Here is a 17,671-nt window from a genome sequence, read left to right on the forward strand (position 1 = left end):
AAAGCTGAATCAAAACGTAAACAAAGTTAAGGATCTTGCACGTGCTTTGCGACAAACGGTTTGGAAAGGATTTCTTTGCCATTGTTTGAAAAGTAAAATGGAGGAGACCAAGAAAACAGAGGATTCAGCAAATGGCGATCCTGTAGATATAAATCCATCTGCAGGAGTGGTTGTTATTAACGAAAATATAGATGCACGTGAAGAAAGTGGTAAAATAGACCCCAGCATCGACTCGGTTAAGGATACGGTGGATGAACCTAAGAATGCACTCTCTGAACCAAGCACAGAAAATGTAGATGTACAAGAACACAATATAATTAAACACAATTGCAGCATTGATACGATTGCAACAGAAGAAGTGCAAAGCAAAAATAGCATCTCCAGTAAGGAACTAGGTGAATCTCCGATAGAGAGTGTTTCCATGGCAGAAACGGCTACACAGGCTGAAACGATTGATCCAGGAGCAACTGAAGTTGAAGCAAAACTTAACGATTCTACGCCAACGACACTGGAACAAGTTTCCCAGAAAGTGTCCATGGAAGATTCGTCGAACAGTTTGAAAGAGGAATTTAAAAAACCCATGGATATCGCTGCTGTAGATTCTGAGCAGGTGATGGAGGTAGAGGAACAGACAGCGGCCATTGCTGCTGTAACGGTACCGGTTCAGGAACAAATCGCCACGGAACAGCAAATAGAGTCAGAAGCGATTAAAAGTATCGCTAATAGTTCGTTGTCAATGCTGTCCCAGTACTCGGGAAGTTCCGATTCGGAAGCTGACGAATCAGACGCAGGCAGTGTGGCGGCTACAAAGGAAGTGGCGTCGTCATCCTCTTCCGATGATAGTGATGTAGAAATTTCAAATGATATCCCAATAGGTGGAGGTTATCGCGTACAATTAGATCCGGTACTGGTTAGCGATGCTGAGACGATGGATACCAAGTAAGTATCAAAGCAATGAATTCTTGTATTTGCATAAAATTGCTTATGTTTCTGTTTCCGCCCATAGCGCTGCCTCATCGGAAGACGAGGACGACAGAATCCCCACTGGTCCAATTCGTACTGCAGGGGAGATTTTACCTCATGAATTACCTCACATCGAGGAACTTACCATAACCGTCCCGGAGACGGAATGCAAACCAATCGGGCATATTGATTCGATAGTAGCACAGATCGTGCTAGTGCAGTCTGTCGTTGGTGCCGAATTGCTTAATCTGGACACGGTGTTGTTTCTGGAGCGTGGTAAACGCGCGTTGGGAAAAATCTTCGATGTCATTGGGCAAGTAAATCAACCGATCTATTGCATACTATTCAATTCGAACCAGGAAGTTTTAAGCAGAAATATTGAATTGGGTGCCGAAGTGTACTGTGCCCCTCGCACGGAATACACCTCGTTTATTATTCTCTCGGAATTGATGCGAACAAAAGGATCGGATGCTAGCTGGAAGAATGATAACGAAATTCCGGCTTACTTGGCTGAACATTCCGATGATGAGGCTGAAAGATCAGCTAAAAAGAATCGCAAGAAAGGAGTTCGCAATAATCAACCAATGCAGGGCGGCGATGAGAGGTTGGAGTTTGCCGAAGATCAATCGTCTTCTGTGAACCCGCGCCAAAGACACAATTATCATCAACAGCAGTTTCCGTACAGCTCTCGACCGCAGTTCCAACGACCGCCACCAAATGGTGGCAGAAACTTTAATCCTCGCTATCCATCTGGTCACAGTTGGCATCACAATTATACAAACCCGCGTTACGGTAACCCACAGCAATACCAACAACGCTTCCCGCAGCGAAACCAACAGTTTCAGCAGATGCCGTATTCGCAAACACCTCCACCTCAAGGAAGCCAATTTTTGCTGAATCCTTTCGCTGCACAGCCTTCATCGAGGCCACCTCCACCATCGGGACCTAACTGATCAGGAGCGCTATGTTTTTATGAATACGCTAAGAAATTTTGAAAAGATTTAAAAAATCAACAGTTTTCTTGTTATAAATAGTAAGCAGTGCAGGATTATGTATATAGAATTTCACAATTTTTACAAGAATTACGTAAGCAATGTATTTTTGAGAATTCATTATTAGAATAGAACAAAGATTAATCTATTCGAGAAGTAAATAAATTTGGCTTAAAATCAGCAACTATATGTTAATATGAATACTGAAGTTAGGTCAAAGATAGCTTCCCAATCAACCCACATCTCTATAAACTGTTGGACAGTCGCGTTTAGCATGGCGTTCCGTCTAACTTCCCGTTTGCCTCATCCCAGTCTACTTCTCTATGGGAGAAAAAACCTGTTTTGTCAAATTTATTCATATCGCCATTATCGCGGGACCACCATTATCCGATGGACACACACGTGTTTATCCCAAAACAGGAATGGGCAATAATGCGGCTGGTGAAATAAATTGTCATTTAATTTATTCATGAGCTGTAGTGTCGGTGACATCAGGTGAGATGCATCTTCTGGACAGTTTCCCAGGCCGGAAAGAGTGAGTTGCACCCCCCACAGGATAGTGAGAAAAAAGGCAAGATCAAGGTCACTTCGATGTAAGGTTAATACCGTTTTAGCTATACAATGTGCGAATTACATTCAATAAATATACTGTACGTTGCTAATCAAATTTGAGTCGTGCACTTTATGTAAAGAATTGAAAAGTGTAGTTCGTAGTCTACGCATAAACTAATTTAGATGAACAACTTTAACAAATTTTCAAGTGACTGCATTTTCAATAAAAAATTGCCAACAAGCTGAAGTTAAACTGGACGATAAGTGGGTGCATGGAACCTTTTTAAATCATTTTAATCTCATGTCGTTTTATGACATGATAAATAAGTTAAAGTTTTCCTGAAATTTTAAAATGTGAGGTTGTAACGGTTTATATTTATTTCCGAATATTAATTAGGTTCTTATCATATTGAGCCGAAAAATAGATAACCGGTTGACCACCCCAGCGGGGCAGGATTCGTTCGTTCGTGTGAAACACGAAGTTATAGCACAGTGGAAAATCTTCGTTACGAAAGTCAAAACGTGATTTGATAATTTTTGAACTAATAACTAAACTAAGATCGCCTTCTCTCTAAATTGAGTTCAGGGTTTCATTTTATCATAATTGTTAGCCAGGCAGATGTATTAAAAAATAGATATAATTGTACAATGTAATCCTAAATTGTAGATAACTTGAGCAAGATAAAAAATCAAGTATATTGAGATTTATGTGCTCTATAGTTTTTTCACTTACGTACGTATTTCATTTTCCATTGTAGCTTGTAATTAATTTGGAAAACGCATCCATACAGATGTGTTTTAGGGACGAAAAATTGATATATGACGTCCGTTATGACGATTTTCCACTGTGCGAAGGTATATAATACGAGCGGTGCCCGAGGCGGCCGGGAACACTTGTACTTTTCAACTCTGCCAGGATCAGGTCACCGTCAACGCCGCCGCCGATATCGACGTTCTACCTGGGCACCGAGAAAAACCAACCATCAGGCAAGGAACAGGCAGGACATTCGCGTGCCAAACGCATACATTCGCCCGCGTGTTATCCTAAGTGTGTTTTTCGTGGTGAACGTACAGGTAGCCATCGTGCGCCGGGTGCAGTTTGTTTTACATCCTTCTTCCTTCTGCCACTGCCATTTGTCGCCGCAAATTGTCAACACACAACCCACCCGTCTCAACGCATCCTTTCCTACGTTTCGTGCAGGATATTCGGCCGTGTTGCCCCCTCTGTGAGCCTGTGCTGCTGGGTACGAGTGTCGGTGGTGATTCTTTGTAGGCTGCACGTGGCAAACGAATACGGATAGTTTCCCTTTGAAAATGTCGTCCGAGTTGAAAGTTCTCTCGCCAAACGTGCACTACACCGACGAGCATATCGAGGTGGAGTACCAGTATCAAACAACGACGGTGGTCGACAGCGGCCCGGACGGGTACACGGTAAGATACTGATGTGCCAGCAAACATCCCCATGTATATGAACGTGTTTATCACACCGTGTGCGAGAAAAGCGTGAAATTCGCGCATCCATAACGCAGAGTCAGCGCGGAGACGCCAGGGTCATGGTCAAGGGAATATCGATCGGAGGGAATTATTTCCCGCTTGCACTTGCACCCTTAGTTAACGCCTCTGGAAGCGGGGACTAAAACAGCATTGACGGAAGCAAACTGTCCGAGGCTTAATATAGAACCGCGTGCATGACTGTGGTTCATCGATTCGATGCGAGTTTCTCTGGAACCTGGAATGTTCTGGGGTTCGGAAACCATTTCTCACGTGTACGTCCTCGTCTACGTGACGCTTGCTCTCGAGTTACAAGTTTTGTATATTCGGCAGAAATGAAAAAGAAAAGCAGTACTTGATGTCAACTCGCTAACTGGCTAAGTAAACGATATTAGCGAGTATTAAACCAATCACCAGGCCTATGATTATCATTTGATTGAATGGCGGTTTTGAAAAATTCAATATTTACGCGACTGCCCGTGGTTGAACAAATGAAGCCGGACGGGGAGATGATATTGGTTCGGTGATAGAACAAAGTAAAAATCAATTAGAAGAAAACGCTGCCGGAAAACGCTTATTCACGTGGTTGCCATGGTTACACGAAAAGGTTAAAATATCTTTGAAGATCGTAAAATAATTTATGAAAAAAATTATCAAACGCGGTTGCATCAGAATCGGAAGCAATTTTTAGTTTACGAATTTTATCTTGCGCTAAATACGATATCCATTAATCTTATCGATTAATTATCACAAGCGCGGTTTGCTTATCATGTGAGCTTTAATTTAATTTTCTACCCAATCGTTATCGAGCTTCGATCGATTATTAGTACTGATGGGCGTTACATAATTTAAACGTACGAAACGTGGTTCAAACGAAACAGCATATTGATAATAGACTAATGCTTTTTTCGTGAATCACGCGTTGGGGCGCGTCACCAGCCAGCGGTCGTATGATCTGGTGCGATTGGTGTGTTTGTAGATAAGAAACGGAATCTCTTCGATGGGGAAGCCCGATAGGTGTGATTTTATGATTTACAACCGCGCACCTGAAATCATGCTGATGCTGCATGTTCACGTGTTGAGAAGGTCCAGTTGCGTCACGTTGCACTTTGGAGGGCTTTTTAAAGGGTCCGGATTCCAAAGTCCCGCTCGGGAAAGACGTTCAACTTTCGGGCGGCACATCTATTGCCAGCAAACACTAGCGACAATAGCAAACATTAAACGAGTCGATAATACGGCTGGCTTGGCAGCGATGGTAACGCTGTTTCGGTGTCATAATTTTCCAGCCTAGGTAAATTTCCACTATCACGAGCTCCCCTTCCTGATAAGCGCCGGGGATGACGGTGTGAAAAGAGAATTCAAATTTACCTTTCCACTAACCGATAACGACACCGCCGGAGGGACATGCGCCTGTTGCTTCCTCTCGACAGAAGGGCCTAATTATCATCTGTCCGTCTGGCCGGAATGCGGTCTGATTGATTGAGAAGATCGGTCGGTTGATAACTTGCTTACAGTGTCGCCTGAGGGATATCTTCTCAAAACCCAGATAGTAGACAAGGTGCGCGTAATCCGCTCCCAGGACCAAAGTGTTAGCAACAGTTACGAAATGTTAATTTTGTCACTCCCTTTGTTCAACTGGCCGGAAATCGAATCGCAGATAATGGCATCTTATTTCTACAAACACTGTTGCACAACATGTAGCAAAACTGCAAATCATTCGGCACCCATCCACGTTCTGGAGCAAAAACCCGTTTGTTTTACAAGGATGCGGGCGTTAGGGTGGAAAGGAATTCGCTGTGGTGGGTGAGACACAAAGAACATTATGCAAAATTCGTCTGTCCGTTGGATCGACGGGGATGGGGATGGAAGATCGTGTTTGGAATATATTATCCTTTACGCAAGCGCACCGGGTTTGGTTGTGCTGGACCAAGTCCAAGGTCGATCAAGATTATTTAAATTTGTCCGCCTTTTAATTGCAGGTGAAACCTGAAACGACAGAGTTGAACATCCGCACGGGGCGACGTGTTCCTCGGCTCGGTCTGATGTTGGTCGGCTGGGGTGGTAACAATGGTTCCACGTTGACCGCCGCCTTGGAAGCGAACAGACGTTCCCTCGAGTGGCGCACGCGCCAGGGTGTCCAGAAGGCGAACTGGTATGGATCGATCACGCAATCGTCCACGGTGCTGCTCGGTTCCGATGCATCCGGACAGGATGTGTACATTCCCATGCACCAGCTAGTGCCGATGGTCAACCCGGATGACATTGTAGTGGATGGATGGGATATCAGCTCCTTGAACATCGGTGATGCGATGCAACGGGCGCAGGTACTCGAGGTTGGTCTGCAGGATCAGGTGTACAAGCGGTTGTCTCAGATGCGGCCACGTCCTTCAATCTATGATCCGGATTTTATTGCGGCAAACCAAGCGGACCGGGCGGATAACACGATTGGTGGAACGCGCTACGAGCAGTACCAGCGTATCGTGCAGGACATTCGCGAGTTTAAGCAGCAATCCGGCGTGGAAAAGGTGGTGGTACTGTGGACGGCCAACACGGAGCGGTTCGCAGAGGTGAAGGAGGGCGTTAACACCACAATGGCCGATTTGGAGCGTTCGCTGAAGCAAAACCATTCTGAGATCTCTCCCTCGACGATCTTCGCTATGGCGGCTATTGCGGAAAATGTAAGCATCCCAAGGATCACTTTTTAATGGAGAGCTAATTTTGTTTATATTTTTTCCAATTTTCCTCACCAGTGTATCTACATCAATGGGTCACCGCAAAACACGTTTGTGCCGGGCGTAATCGAGATGGCGGAACACCACGGGGCGTTTATCGCCGGAGACGACTTTAAATCGGGCCAAACAAAGCTCAAGTCGGTGCTGGTGGACTTCCTCGTATCCGCCGGCATCAAGCCGGTTTCCATTGTGAGCTATAACCATCTCGGCAACAACGACGGCAAGAATCTCTCGGCCCCGCAGCAGTTCCGCTCGAAGGAGATCTCCAAGAGCAACGTCGTGGACGATATGGTCGCCTCGAACCACATCCTGTACGACGCCGGCGAGCATCCGGACCACTGTGTTGTCATCAAGTACGTGCCGTACGTCGGTGACAGCAAGCGCGCAATGGACGAGTACACGAGCCAGATCATGCTCGGTGGCCACAACACGCTGGTGATCCACAACACGTGCGAGGATTCGCTGCTCGCCTCACCGCTCATCCTCGACCTGGCGATACTAGGCGAGTTGTGCTCGCGTATTCAGGTCCGTCGGAAGGAACTGGCAGGAAGTGAGTTCGTTCCCTTCCGGTCGGTATTGTCGGTGCTGAGCTATCTGTGCAAGGCACCGCTCGTACCACATGGCACTCCTGTCGTTAACTCGTTGTTCCGTCAGCGGACGGCGATCGAGAACATTTTGCGCGCTTGCGTTGGGTTGCCTCCACTAAGCCACATGACGCTGGAGCATCGTTTCGATCTGCCCATCGGGGAAAGCCAGGGTCAGGTGCATCCCAGCGCCAAGAAGGCTCGTGTTAATGGAACGGTTCCGATGACGAATGGCACCAGCGAGAAATGCAACGGGGTGCATAACGGCAATGCACATCCTGTGTAGAAAACCACCAGCCACTGATGTGAGACCTCCAACGGGGTGGAATCGTAAAAACCTTGAACACGTGTCTATTTACCACCCGATTATGATGGAACACCCCCAGCGAACTATGCATGGAACTGTATAGGGCGTTGTAGGAGACAGATTAGATTAAGGGACCATCGAGGAGAGCTATGCCTCGCTGATTCTATATGTTCTAGTAATTCGTTGAACCCAATACACCCACCCAATCCGCACATGCATGGAACACTGGTCCTGAGGATGCAGTGGAGTAAAAACAGCGTAGCCAGACCGTATTTCTGAACAGGAATGCCTTTTCAGGCGAAGTACACGTGCTACCCGGCGCGACACTGAACTTAGTGGAAGGTAGCTAAAATTTACAGTAAAACAATATGGTGCAACTTTAGTAGGATTTTCCCCCGATTATTACCCATTTTTAGATGTAAGAATTTGAAAGCGTGTACTATGTAAGCGTTTATTGAAAAAAGAAAATAAACTATTTGCGACAAAGTGAATCTGCCTGTTCTTTTCTAAGACCAAATTATATTATTTAAAAATTGAATAAAAAATAGGTCTAACGAAGATAAGAAAACCGGAAACAAAAATGATACCGAACAAAGGTTTTCCATTAGAGATGCAGATGATTTTCAAACTAGGCATAAATTTCAAACCAGGCATAGAGTAAAGGATAATTTTATACTATTCAAAATCTTATTTCTTATGGGAAAGGTTGTCTTTTTTCCCATAAAAACTCAAATCGACAAAAAAAAATGCATAGACAGCCGATCTACGCATTGTACGAGTAGAAAGTGTTCAATGTAGCACCATAAACTCTACCATCTGCTATCAAAACATAACAGTAGGTATCATAAGACTTGTGTCGTTTGAGAGTGGAAAACTGCGTGAAATCCGTGTCCTACACCACCCAAACACAAAATGGATCAGCAGGAAAAGGCCGCTCGGCGTGCGGCCCTCCGCAACGAGTACTGGCGCACGATGACCAACCCGCACAATCATCTGCGCGGTGAATGCGGCGGTGTCGTAAGTGTATTTCACCGATACGATTGTTCCGACTCCAATTGCCCTGGTTATGTCATAGCTTCTGTCCACTATGATCCTTATTCGTCAACGAAACATCCGGTGTTCCGAACGTGCTGGCTCTGGATGGTCACTTGTAATTCCATGTTTCTTTCTTTTTCAGTTCGACACTGGTCTAGCGCGTTTCCAGGCTATGCGTGTGTCCCATTTTGAGCACTTTAAGCCGACCGGCCGCTCATTCAAGATTGGATTGTTTACCGTCGTCATACCGATCATAGTCTATGCTAAAATGATGAAATATGAACGAGACCAGCGCGAGCATCAATACCGTACTGGTCAAGTGGCATACGCTGACCGTCGCTTCAAGTTCATTTAAGCTGGAAAAAATATTGGATTGTGAAGCTGGGCGGTAGAGAATACGAAATAAATTGTGAATACCAGGAAGTACAAATAGGAAAATTATTTAAAATGGTCACCGAAACGCGGGAGGGTCTTAACGCTGCTAAATCCATGATAAATGTACTCATTCTAACATGTGGTTTCATGTTTTTAAAAAAAAGCACGTAAGGTCCATGTAGGCCGGACGAACGCTCCGCTAAGCGGGTAGTACTAAGTGGGTAGTACGGTAGAGCTGCATCGTGATATGTCCACGTGTTCATGATTGAAAGTAGCATTTGTTGTACTCTTTAATGTTTTTCTTTATTTTAGTTTTTTTCCTCATAAACCTTAAACTAACTACCTTTAAAAATGACGACTGATGCGTTCTTCAACACAACACGCGTGCGCGAGATGCATTCGTCTTTTCTCCCATTTCATTTAGAGCTCGCGACTCAAAGATGATGATTGTTTGTTCACTGCACAACTAGCTAACATGTTTACTGAATGTAAAAATCTGCTTCTTTAAGAATGTTTTTCGATGGCAAGAAGCAGTGCTGACGAATGGCTATTATGAGTGTGTGTTTTGAAGCATCAAATATAACAGAATGTAATGAATCTGCTACAATTTACATGTACCTATATCACACAACGTAAAACAACATATAGCCTTATCATATCCACTCCTGCTTACACAAGCGGATAGCTGGCGGTGGTCGCGATACCACAATGGTTGTCACGGTTACGTGCCATCTTAACGTACCCCTGGTCACCCCAGGTGGTGCCCCACGAGTTTTTCACCAGCCAGTAGTCTTCGCCCTCCTCATTCGTACCGTAACCAACTGCCAACACACCGTGATCGAGCTGCTCCGAGTCGCACTGTGGTTCGTAGTACACACCTTCGGAATAGAACTGGAACGACTCGTGAGACGCATCGATGGCCACCGACACCGGACCGACGGTGGCAATTGCCTTCATCAGTGCCTTCTCATCACCCTGCGGAATGTCGACGAAGCCCTTGTCGGTAGCACCGACGGTCTTCGGGTTGTAATGGCACTCATCGTCGATGGCTTCGTACGGGTAGCCCTTCTCCGTGTCGATTCCCTTATTGTCCTTAATGTACTGGAACGCGAAGTCCATCATACCGCCGTTGCAGCCATTGTTGCCGTACTTCTGCGAACAGTCAACTAAGTTTTGCTCCGACAGCGACACCAGCTTGCCCGTCTTACGGAAGTGTTGACCCTCAAGAGCACCGGTCGCCGAGAAGGACCAGCAGGATCCGCAGTGTCCTAATAACGTTGTTTGAGAGCGGAACAAATAAAAATAAAATATACGTTAAATATTATATTGCAGTGCGAGTTTGCAGTCATTCAGTAAAATCATACCTTGATCCTTGACTGGAGTGACCGCTCCCTTCTTGCGCCAGTCCATGGTTGTCGGTACCTCGACATTAGCAGGTTCGATCCACGACACAGGTTCTTCGATGCGCTGAATTTCCCCACGAAGCAGAGCTCTATAAGGAAGAAAGAGAATCAACATATTTTCATTTGGCCCCTTGATTTCTTATTTATGTTCCATGTGATAACTTTTTGACTCTCTTCAACTTACCCCTTTCCAGAAGCAGAACGATTGAAACCGTTCAGGGTGTGGACAAACTCCTCATGCAGCAAATCGGCGTACTTGTTGACACGTAGGCGATATCTTTCCTGGCCGAGATCGAATCGCTGGTTGTGCTTGGCAATTTTGTGCTTATTTTGTACGTAGATCTTCATGCGGATACGTTCCTCCGTCTCGCTGTCGTATTTCTTGCGATGTTGCAGCTATAGAAAATGCCAGGAAACAGAAAACAAACAATCAATCTTGAGGGTCTCCCGTTTATGCTATTTACACAATTATTTCAAATTGCAATGGAACGCGTTGAGTCAGCTCGAACCGGAAGAGTGACACATTCGCTTTGTACACCATAAAATATTGTTTGTTTATGCTGTACGAAATACAATGCATATGTAATCTAAAATGCGGTATTTATTATACAAGTAACAATTACAAAGTTTATACTTTCTTGCAAAGTTAGATCTTTTGCAGAACCCATTCGCGGCACGTGTTGAAATAGTCTTTTCCTAGTGGAAATTGCACGTGCGTTTCATCGTAATCCAGTTGAGACCGGTTGCTTGTTTTCCCTTTCTAACGTGTCCTGCCAGCGATTATGTTTTGGCCACCAGTAGGCCTCACGAAGTATTAAATATCGCCATCGCAAAATGTCAAAGGATCCAATAATGTGACTCATTTGACCGACTAGGTCATCAAATACTTTTAAAAACAAGAATAGATCAGTATTTGAAAACATGAAACCGGTAGATAGACAGGACGTGGTGTTTATGGCCGTTCTGGGGCCAAATTGCGACGTGAACGTTTCGCTGTTTATAAAATTACGCGTACAAACAGACTAGACATGTTTTTGTGTACATTAGATTCGCACTTCCATAATACCTTTCTCACTCTCGTGATCAAGTTCCGATTGCGATGGACTGATACGAGTTTTTCAAGCACTCTTCTTCAGATGCTTTCCTAATGCAAAAAAAAACGCTGATTGATCGCTCTTTGTGGCACGCTAGCCATGTAATCAAAAGCTTGCATCTGTAACTCTCCCAGTGATACAAGAAGCAGTCCTTTTTTAATCTATTTTCATATTTTGTAGCAATTTCCCAGCAACCGCCTTTTTGATGATTTTTCATGCAACCCATCCACGAGTTTAGTGATAAGCATGAGCGAATGTAAGCCACTGTACTGTGTATTACGCCCTCCAGATTTATGGTTGCGTCATTCATAAGCGATCGAAAGGGTGTAACACAAAAAATCCCTGATGTTTCATTATCTTGTGAGGGGCCAGCGAGTTCTCGCCGCACAACAAAGAAATAACACACGCTCGCGCCCTCCAATGCGATGCGAAAACTGGTTGCAAGGCATCAGCCTAAATCAATAGCATCAACAAGTGGCATCGGTTTGACAACTCGGTTGGGTAAGACCTTGCTGGACGGACAGGTTCAAAGAATATGAAGCTATCCAATGTCAACCAGCTTGAGCGATTGCGATTATGCTCAAGGCTGAGAGCGGAATGAAAAAAAATCCCACAATGTCGACGACCAGAGTGGCAATTTAATAAATAGCAATTTTCCATTCATCACTGTTGCATATGAAGAAGAAATTGGTAGGGAAATCATCGTCAGACAATTCTTTGCGGGTACTGTCCGGCATTTGTGACCCGCAGATTGCTTGATCGACATTAATTTCCGGTTCGTTTCAGAGCAGCGGATGCGGTATAGATTATTGATATACATGGGAAAATAAAAGCCTGATTTCTGCTAGAAGAATGGGAAAGTTAGCCTTCATTAGTCATGCTGGTTCTGCTAACTCTCATGTGTTTGTAGGAAGCCAACTAATTTCTTATTCTAGGAACATAAGGGAACAAAAACATACATGATTTCAAATTATTCCTACAGCCAGGAAAAAATATGTTTAATTTCTTTGCTCCACATGAGTGGTTCACCCAACCAGCAGCATACCTGATCACGATAGGAAATGGTTGGTCCCCGTTGTTGGGTTTCCTTTTGCTGTGCATTCTCGTTTTTGAAATCGAAAAATGTGAAGGACTGGGTCGGTAATGAAAAACAACAGGGGTTTGCTGTGCAGACTGTGTGTGTGTTTGTCAGGTGTTCGCATAAAGTTGTAAATAACATCAGCTGAGAAGGGCTGACTGTGAGATTGTCGACGGTAGGGAGGAAACGCATATTCTCTCTCTCGCAACCAAAGCCATGGCATTGAATCGCAACGATTGCGAGTGGTTTGACGCTTTCAACCCTACTAAATCCGCTACATGAACGCAAAATCGTACGAATCTGTGATTTGCGCGTTTGCTATTACCACGCTCTTTGTGTACGCGATAACAAACAATTTAGTCTAATCCACCAAAAACCGTGTAGAAGTTGTTCTCATGTTAAATTCACCTCTGCATGCGATTTCTAATGGCGCCAATGAGTTCAGGGCTATCAACGGGGTATTTTGTAAGCGCGATATTGGCTTTTAAACATTCGTCTTCTTACTCTTATTTTCCTGATGACCCAGAAAAATATATTTACGTTCATGAGGGAAGCTTTGTGGCGGGGAGTTATTTTCGCGACGCAAAAAATCTCCCACGACAATCAAAAATGTAGTTTAAGTCCAGCCAGCAAAAAAGCGATCGGTAGCGGCCATTGTAGCAGGAAAAGGTTATAATTACTTCCGGCTTGTGTCGCACATCGTACCCGGGCTGATAATTACGACGCCCCTCTACCATGGCGTCTATATGGTCAGCCAGACACAACAAATCAACGGTACCGTGGAAATGTTACACGCATGTGTTTGCGGAACAATGTTTTTTAAAACCGCGTAAAAATATCGAGAAGTTTGAAGAAATTCTGTTTCTAAACATGCGCAACACTTACCTTGAAAGCACTCCATTCTTCTTTAACTAGATCGAAGATGGAGATCGCGTTGGCGGCTGCGACGAAGCCGACGATGAGTATTAGGAATTTCATGGTTGAGTTCGCTTTCTACGCCTTTCCAGTTGAAGATCTGCGGAAAAAAGCCACAGAAGGAAACCAAGAAATTAGTCTTACGACAAAAATATCACCAATTCGTTATCGTTGCTATTGGTTATCTGTAACAACGCGAAACGTACCCTACACTTGGCGTTAACTCTTTGACAAAATGGCAGTACAACGAAATGACGACGCAAATAAAGCAGACAATTCAGAACCAATGAATCACGCGGTTTCACTGCACAAAGAAAGGGCGCAGATTTTTCCTTTTTGGTCTACTATTCTAGTAAAAGCAGCAGCACTACACTCCGCCAGGCGGACGGAAGAAAGGTTTAATTAACAATGGCTTGGCTAGACGACTGACCACACGGAATTGAATTGGATTTGAAGCTGCAATGCCCGTATTTAAGAGCGGATTGGGAAGAGCAGTTTCTTTTGTTTACGATTCGTCCAAGCCAGCTGAGCTAAGCGTCGCGTTAACTATCGCGAGTACAATAGAGAGAGCGAAAGAGAGCGGAACTTTTTTGAACACGTTTACGACTGAGAGTTGATTACTCTACTTGACCAACTATTATTCACATTTCAATGAAATTTTTGAAAAAGGAGGAAAATTTAAATCTCCTCGCAAATGTACCGCTGTTATTCAAATTATCGTTGGTAATATGTAACCATGAACTTTTCTTCATTTGTTATGAATCTTAAACAGCAATAAAATACTATGATAGCATGTCTTTCTTCGAGCTATAATATAGAAACATGACTTTCTTTAGTAATGAAAAAAAAAACATAGTTTAACGATCAGCAACTACATCAATTAGAAAGCGAAATGAACAAATCAGATAAGGAAAAACAAAGGCGTCCTTAGCTATTTATAAATAGGGAATTATTATAAGATAGTGTTCATAAAACTGTCCATAAATGTGATTCATTCTCCTTAACGTTGTAGTCATTTGAAATTTTTTTCATCTGTATGCATTTGATCAGCTGCAAACCCAACGCGCTAAAATAAATAAATTAATCGCTGTTTGTTGTGATACTGTAGCCTCGAAAAACATTCCCATCCTGGGGGGGTAACATTGGTTGGCGTTGTGGGTCAAAATGGAGTGAAAACGTGCGAATATGAAGAACCGATAAGTGTACGTAGATCACAACCGTTACCAAATTATGCTGCCACATGGCGTGACGGTTACATTACAAACAACATTTCTGCATTCTGCACCAATTACAAACTACCACCGCGCAAAAGCACCTTTGCCCTTCCGATCGTTTGAGGTTCGAGCTTGAGCGGGCGAACCAGCTGAAGCTGCTCCAGATTCCGGTCGGCCAGACTGTTTACTACGCTGTCACTCAAGGCGCACACGCAATCAGCTTAGTATCCAGGGCGGCGGCACCAATGGGCGGCAATGGGTAAAAGTTCACGCCTTGCCACTTTGCTAAAGACATGTTCGAGCAACATGGGCGAAACGTATAAATCGTCAATAAGTGTGGCGTCATTCAAAGAAAGGACATCTTATCAGGACTGCCAATGCTGATGAACTCATGCAGCATTCGTTCTTGCGGTGCTCAATTTCGTCATCTACAATCACAGCTGCTCTACTTTCCATTCAGCGGGGGAATTTCAACTTATCCCAAAATGAGGGATAGAACCAATAGCTAGTATGAGAATAAATCGGACGACCAGGCGTATGTATATACTATATATTTTAACAAGGCATGAAAATACCTTGAAACAACAACAAAAAACCAAAACATCACCCACATTATAATGCATCTCTTCAGTAAGTGTTTTTCAAATTTTTCTCTCCCTATCCGAACTTTTGACATTTACTTTTTGTTTACGTTTACTTTCGTAGATGGAGCCTATCTTGTAAAATTCGTTTTCTACGGCAATATATAATATATTTTCAAAAGCGACACTATTTGCTTTGAGTGCTATAACAGTATCATACGAAGGGTAACTAATGTATCGATAATTAAATGAAAGTACACTAATATAAAACAACGAAAGCGAATAACTTCTCGTGAAGCGGTTTCATGTCCTTGCACGCGCAAAGTAGCTAGTTTAGAGACTAAATGGCAAATATGCTACACTCGTATGTGCTGTAACGAGTTCACAGTATTGGCTGTTTGGTGGAGCCTTCTTCTAATGCACATTCTCAGGGATGGCAGCCTCAGTGCCCTAAAATGGAAACAACAATTGTAAAAGAATCGTTGACTCTAAAGTAAGCGTTTTGAGCTGACTTAATTGACAACTTGCTTAATTAATTTTGTATCCTTTTCCGTTTTCACAGCAACACGTGTCGCTTGTGCTTGTCGACGAATGGAGTTGCGGAATTGTTGGAATATGATCAATCTGACAAAATACTTCTGCAAAAAATTTATGAATGTACCTCTTTGCAGGTACGTTGCGAAAGTACCGGCCTAATTTCACAGGTTTTCATCAACATGAACATTTACAGATTACACCGATGGATGGAGTACCGTTGGCGATTTGTGCAGTTTGCAAGGAACGGTTGGAAGAATTTTATCAATTTCGATGGCAGTGTATTAGAAATAATGAGGTTATTCAGCGTATTGCAGCTGAATCCACTAAATCCTTGTCTACTGCTGATGTACAACACCTAGGTGGAAATGATTCGATTGCAGTCAACCCAAACGACACAGTTGTGCAAGTCTCTGCTTCGATGGCACCACATTATTCGGCATATGCGGTGCACATGTGCGGTTCACCATCGTCCATCGACCATAGACCGTCGATGATACAATCAAGCGCACACTTTGTACCGAACACGAACGAAGTGGAAATGAGTCAGCATCCACCAGGAGATGTGAAATATTCCCGCCCTACGTGCGCTAATTTTGTAACAAGCGAAATAACTACGTTTCGTCGAAAACGGGGTCGTCCTCCGAAACAACAGTATGAAGTCCCGATGCATGCAGCACCTACCGACATCCAGCCACCACCAATGAACGGGTGGACCGGTGAGCAAAGTGCTCCTGGGAGAGAATTTTCCAGATTGGCGCACGAACCACCAAATGGCACAAGCGACAATCAAGGAGATCACGATTGGTTTAAAATTAAGCTAGAGCATATCGATCCACAAATGCAGCATCCGACACAGCAACCGGTGAGGAATGATCTCTCGTCGTCTGCAAGTAACGCGCCATTTGTTAATGCCGAACACGTGTTGCCGACGTCGGGCACACTAACAACGACCAGCACTTTGACCGTTGGTCAACCGGCCCAACTTAAACGGGGTCGTGGCCGTCCGCCTCGTGAAGGCCAATGTCCCAATGAGGACCGGGAAGAATATCGCTTCCGCTGCCAGTTTTGCAGCGCTCGTTTCAAAGCAGCCATTAATCTCAAGCTCCATACCAACACGCACACGGGAGAGAAACCGTACCTATGCACGGTTTGTAGCAAATCGTTTGCCCATCCGAGTAATCTTAGCGTACATATGAAGCTCCATAGCAATCAAATAGGGGCAGCGAGTGATGGTGGACCCGTTGAGCGCAGAAAGCAAAACGCCTCAAGCAGTCACGCTTTGGAGAAAAAATACCAATGTCCCTACTGCCGTTCCTTGTTTGCGTTGGCATTCCAACTGAAAATTCACATAAACACACATACCGGGCAAAAGCCGTACGTATGCAAGAACTGCGGAAAGGGTTTCGCTCAACCGAGTAACCTGCAGGTGCATAGTAAGAAGCACTGCCGGCGAAAGCAATCCTTATTGACCCCAGAAATGGAAGTCAGAAATGTTACTGCCTCAACGACGAAAATAGAGCAAGAATCATTTTCGTATGGAAAGCCTAACTCGATCAAGGATGAGTACGCGCTTACTTCTCCAATCCCTCCACATGTTGATGTTCAAGAAGGGCAATCCCAAAGTCACCCAGCAATATCCGTTTCCCATGCGATGTTGGTTTAGAGAGAATGGACTTTTTTTGTTGTTATACGCAGTTTTGCTTTTAGGAAATAAATTGAATACCAAGGAGAATTATTGTTTGAACTAAGATTGTAGATTTAGTCGTGAAATCAGGAAATAATGGTTCTTTTTTTAATTCACGTTTCCTATAACAAATG

General features: G+C 44.1%; 5 protein-coding genes across 5 annotated transcripts; 4 read left to right on the top strand and 1 right to left on the bottom strand.

The window, feature by feature from the left end:
* The first annotated feature begins 97 nt into the window (after positions 1-97).
* Positions 98-1,939, top strand: LOC128729615 (H/ACA ribonucleoprotein complex non-core subunit NAF1). Its single transcript, XM_053823073.1, has 2 exons — positions 98-939; positions 1,007-1,939. Exons 1-2 carry the CDS (start codon positions 98-100, stop codon positions 1,914-1,916), a joined length of 1,752 nt encoding a protein of 583 aa, XP_053679048.1. The 3' UTR covers positions 1,917-1,939.
* A 1,767-nt stretch (positions 1,940-3,706) lies between these two features.
* LOC128730449 (inositol-3-phosphate synthase) lies at positions 3,707-8,104 on the top strand. The gene is made up of 3 exons (XM_053823495.1): positions 3,707-3,938; positions 5,978-6,676; positions 6,749-8,104. The coding sequence occupies exons 1-3, from the start codon at positions 3,822-3,824 to the stop codon at positions 7,598-7,600; spliced, it is 1,668 nt and encodes a 555-aa protein (XP_053679470.1). The 5' UTR covers positions 3,707-3,821; the 3' UTR covers positions 7,601-8,104.
* Positions 8,105-8,493: 389 nt separating this feature from the next.
* Positions 8,494-9,071, top strand: LOC128732091 (uncharacterized). The gene is made up of 2 exons (XM_053825254.1): positions 8,494-8,638; positions 8,799-9,071. Exons 1-2 carry the CDS (start codon positions 8,534-8,536, stop codon positions 9,009-9,011), a joined length of 318 nt encoding a protein of 105 aa, XP_053681229.1. The 5' UTR covers positions 8,494-8,533; the 3' UTR covers positions 9,012-9,071.
* A 250-nt stretch (positions 9,072-9,321) lies between these two features.
* On the bottom strand, positions 9,322-14,020 carry LOC128731643 (procathepsin L-like). The gene is made up of 5 exons (XM_053824774.1): positions 13,728-14,020; positions 13,492-13,621; positions 10,619-10,830; positions 10,396-10,523; positions 9,322-10,299 (listed from the first exon to the last, which is right to left on the bottom strand). The coding sequence occupies exons 2-5, from the start codon at positions 13,582-13,584 to the stop codon at positions 9,701-9,703; spliced, it is 1,032 nt and encodes a 343-aa protein (XP_053680749.1). The 5' UTR covers positions 13,585-13,621; positions 13,728-14,020; the 3' UTR covers positions 9,322-9,700.
* Positions 14,021-15,771: 1,751 nt separating this feature from the next.
* LOC128729631 (myoneurin-like) lies at positions 15,772-17,539 on the top strand. The gene is made up of 3 exons (XM_053823075.1): positions 15,772-15,809; positions 15,879-15,987; positions 16,047-17,539. Exons 1-3 carry the CDS (start codon positions 15,772-15,774, stop codon positions 17,514-17,516), a joined length of 1,617 nt encoding a protein of 538 aa, XP_053679050.1. The 3' UTR covers positions 17,517-17,539.
* The last annotated feature ends 132 nt before the right edge of the window (positions 17,540-17,671 follow it).

The sequence above is a fragment of the Anopheles nili genome, chromosome 2, assembly GCF_943737925.1.
Source record: "Anopheles nili chromosome 2, idAnoNiliSN_F5_01, whole genome shotgun sequence".
In the NCBI taxonomy this organism is placed as follows: Eukaryota; Metazoa; Arthropoda; class Insecta; order Diptera; family Culicidae; genus Anopheles; species Anopheles nili.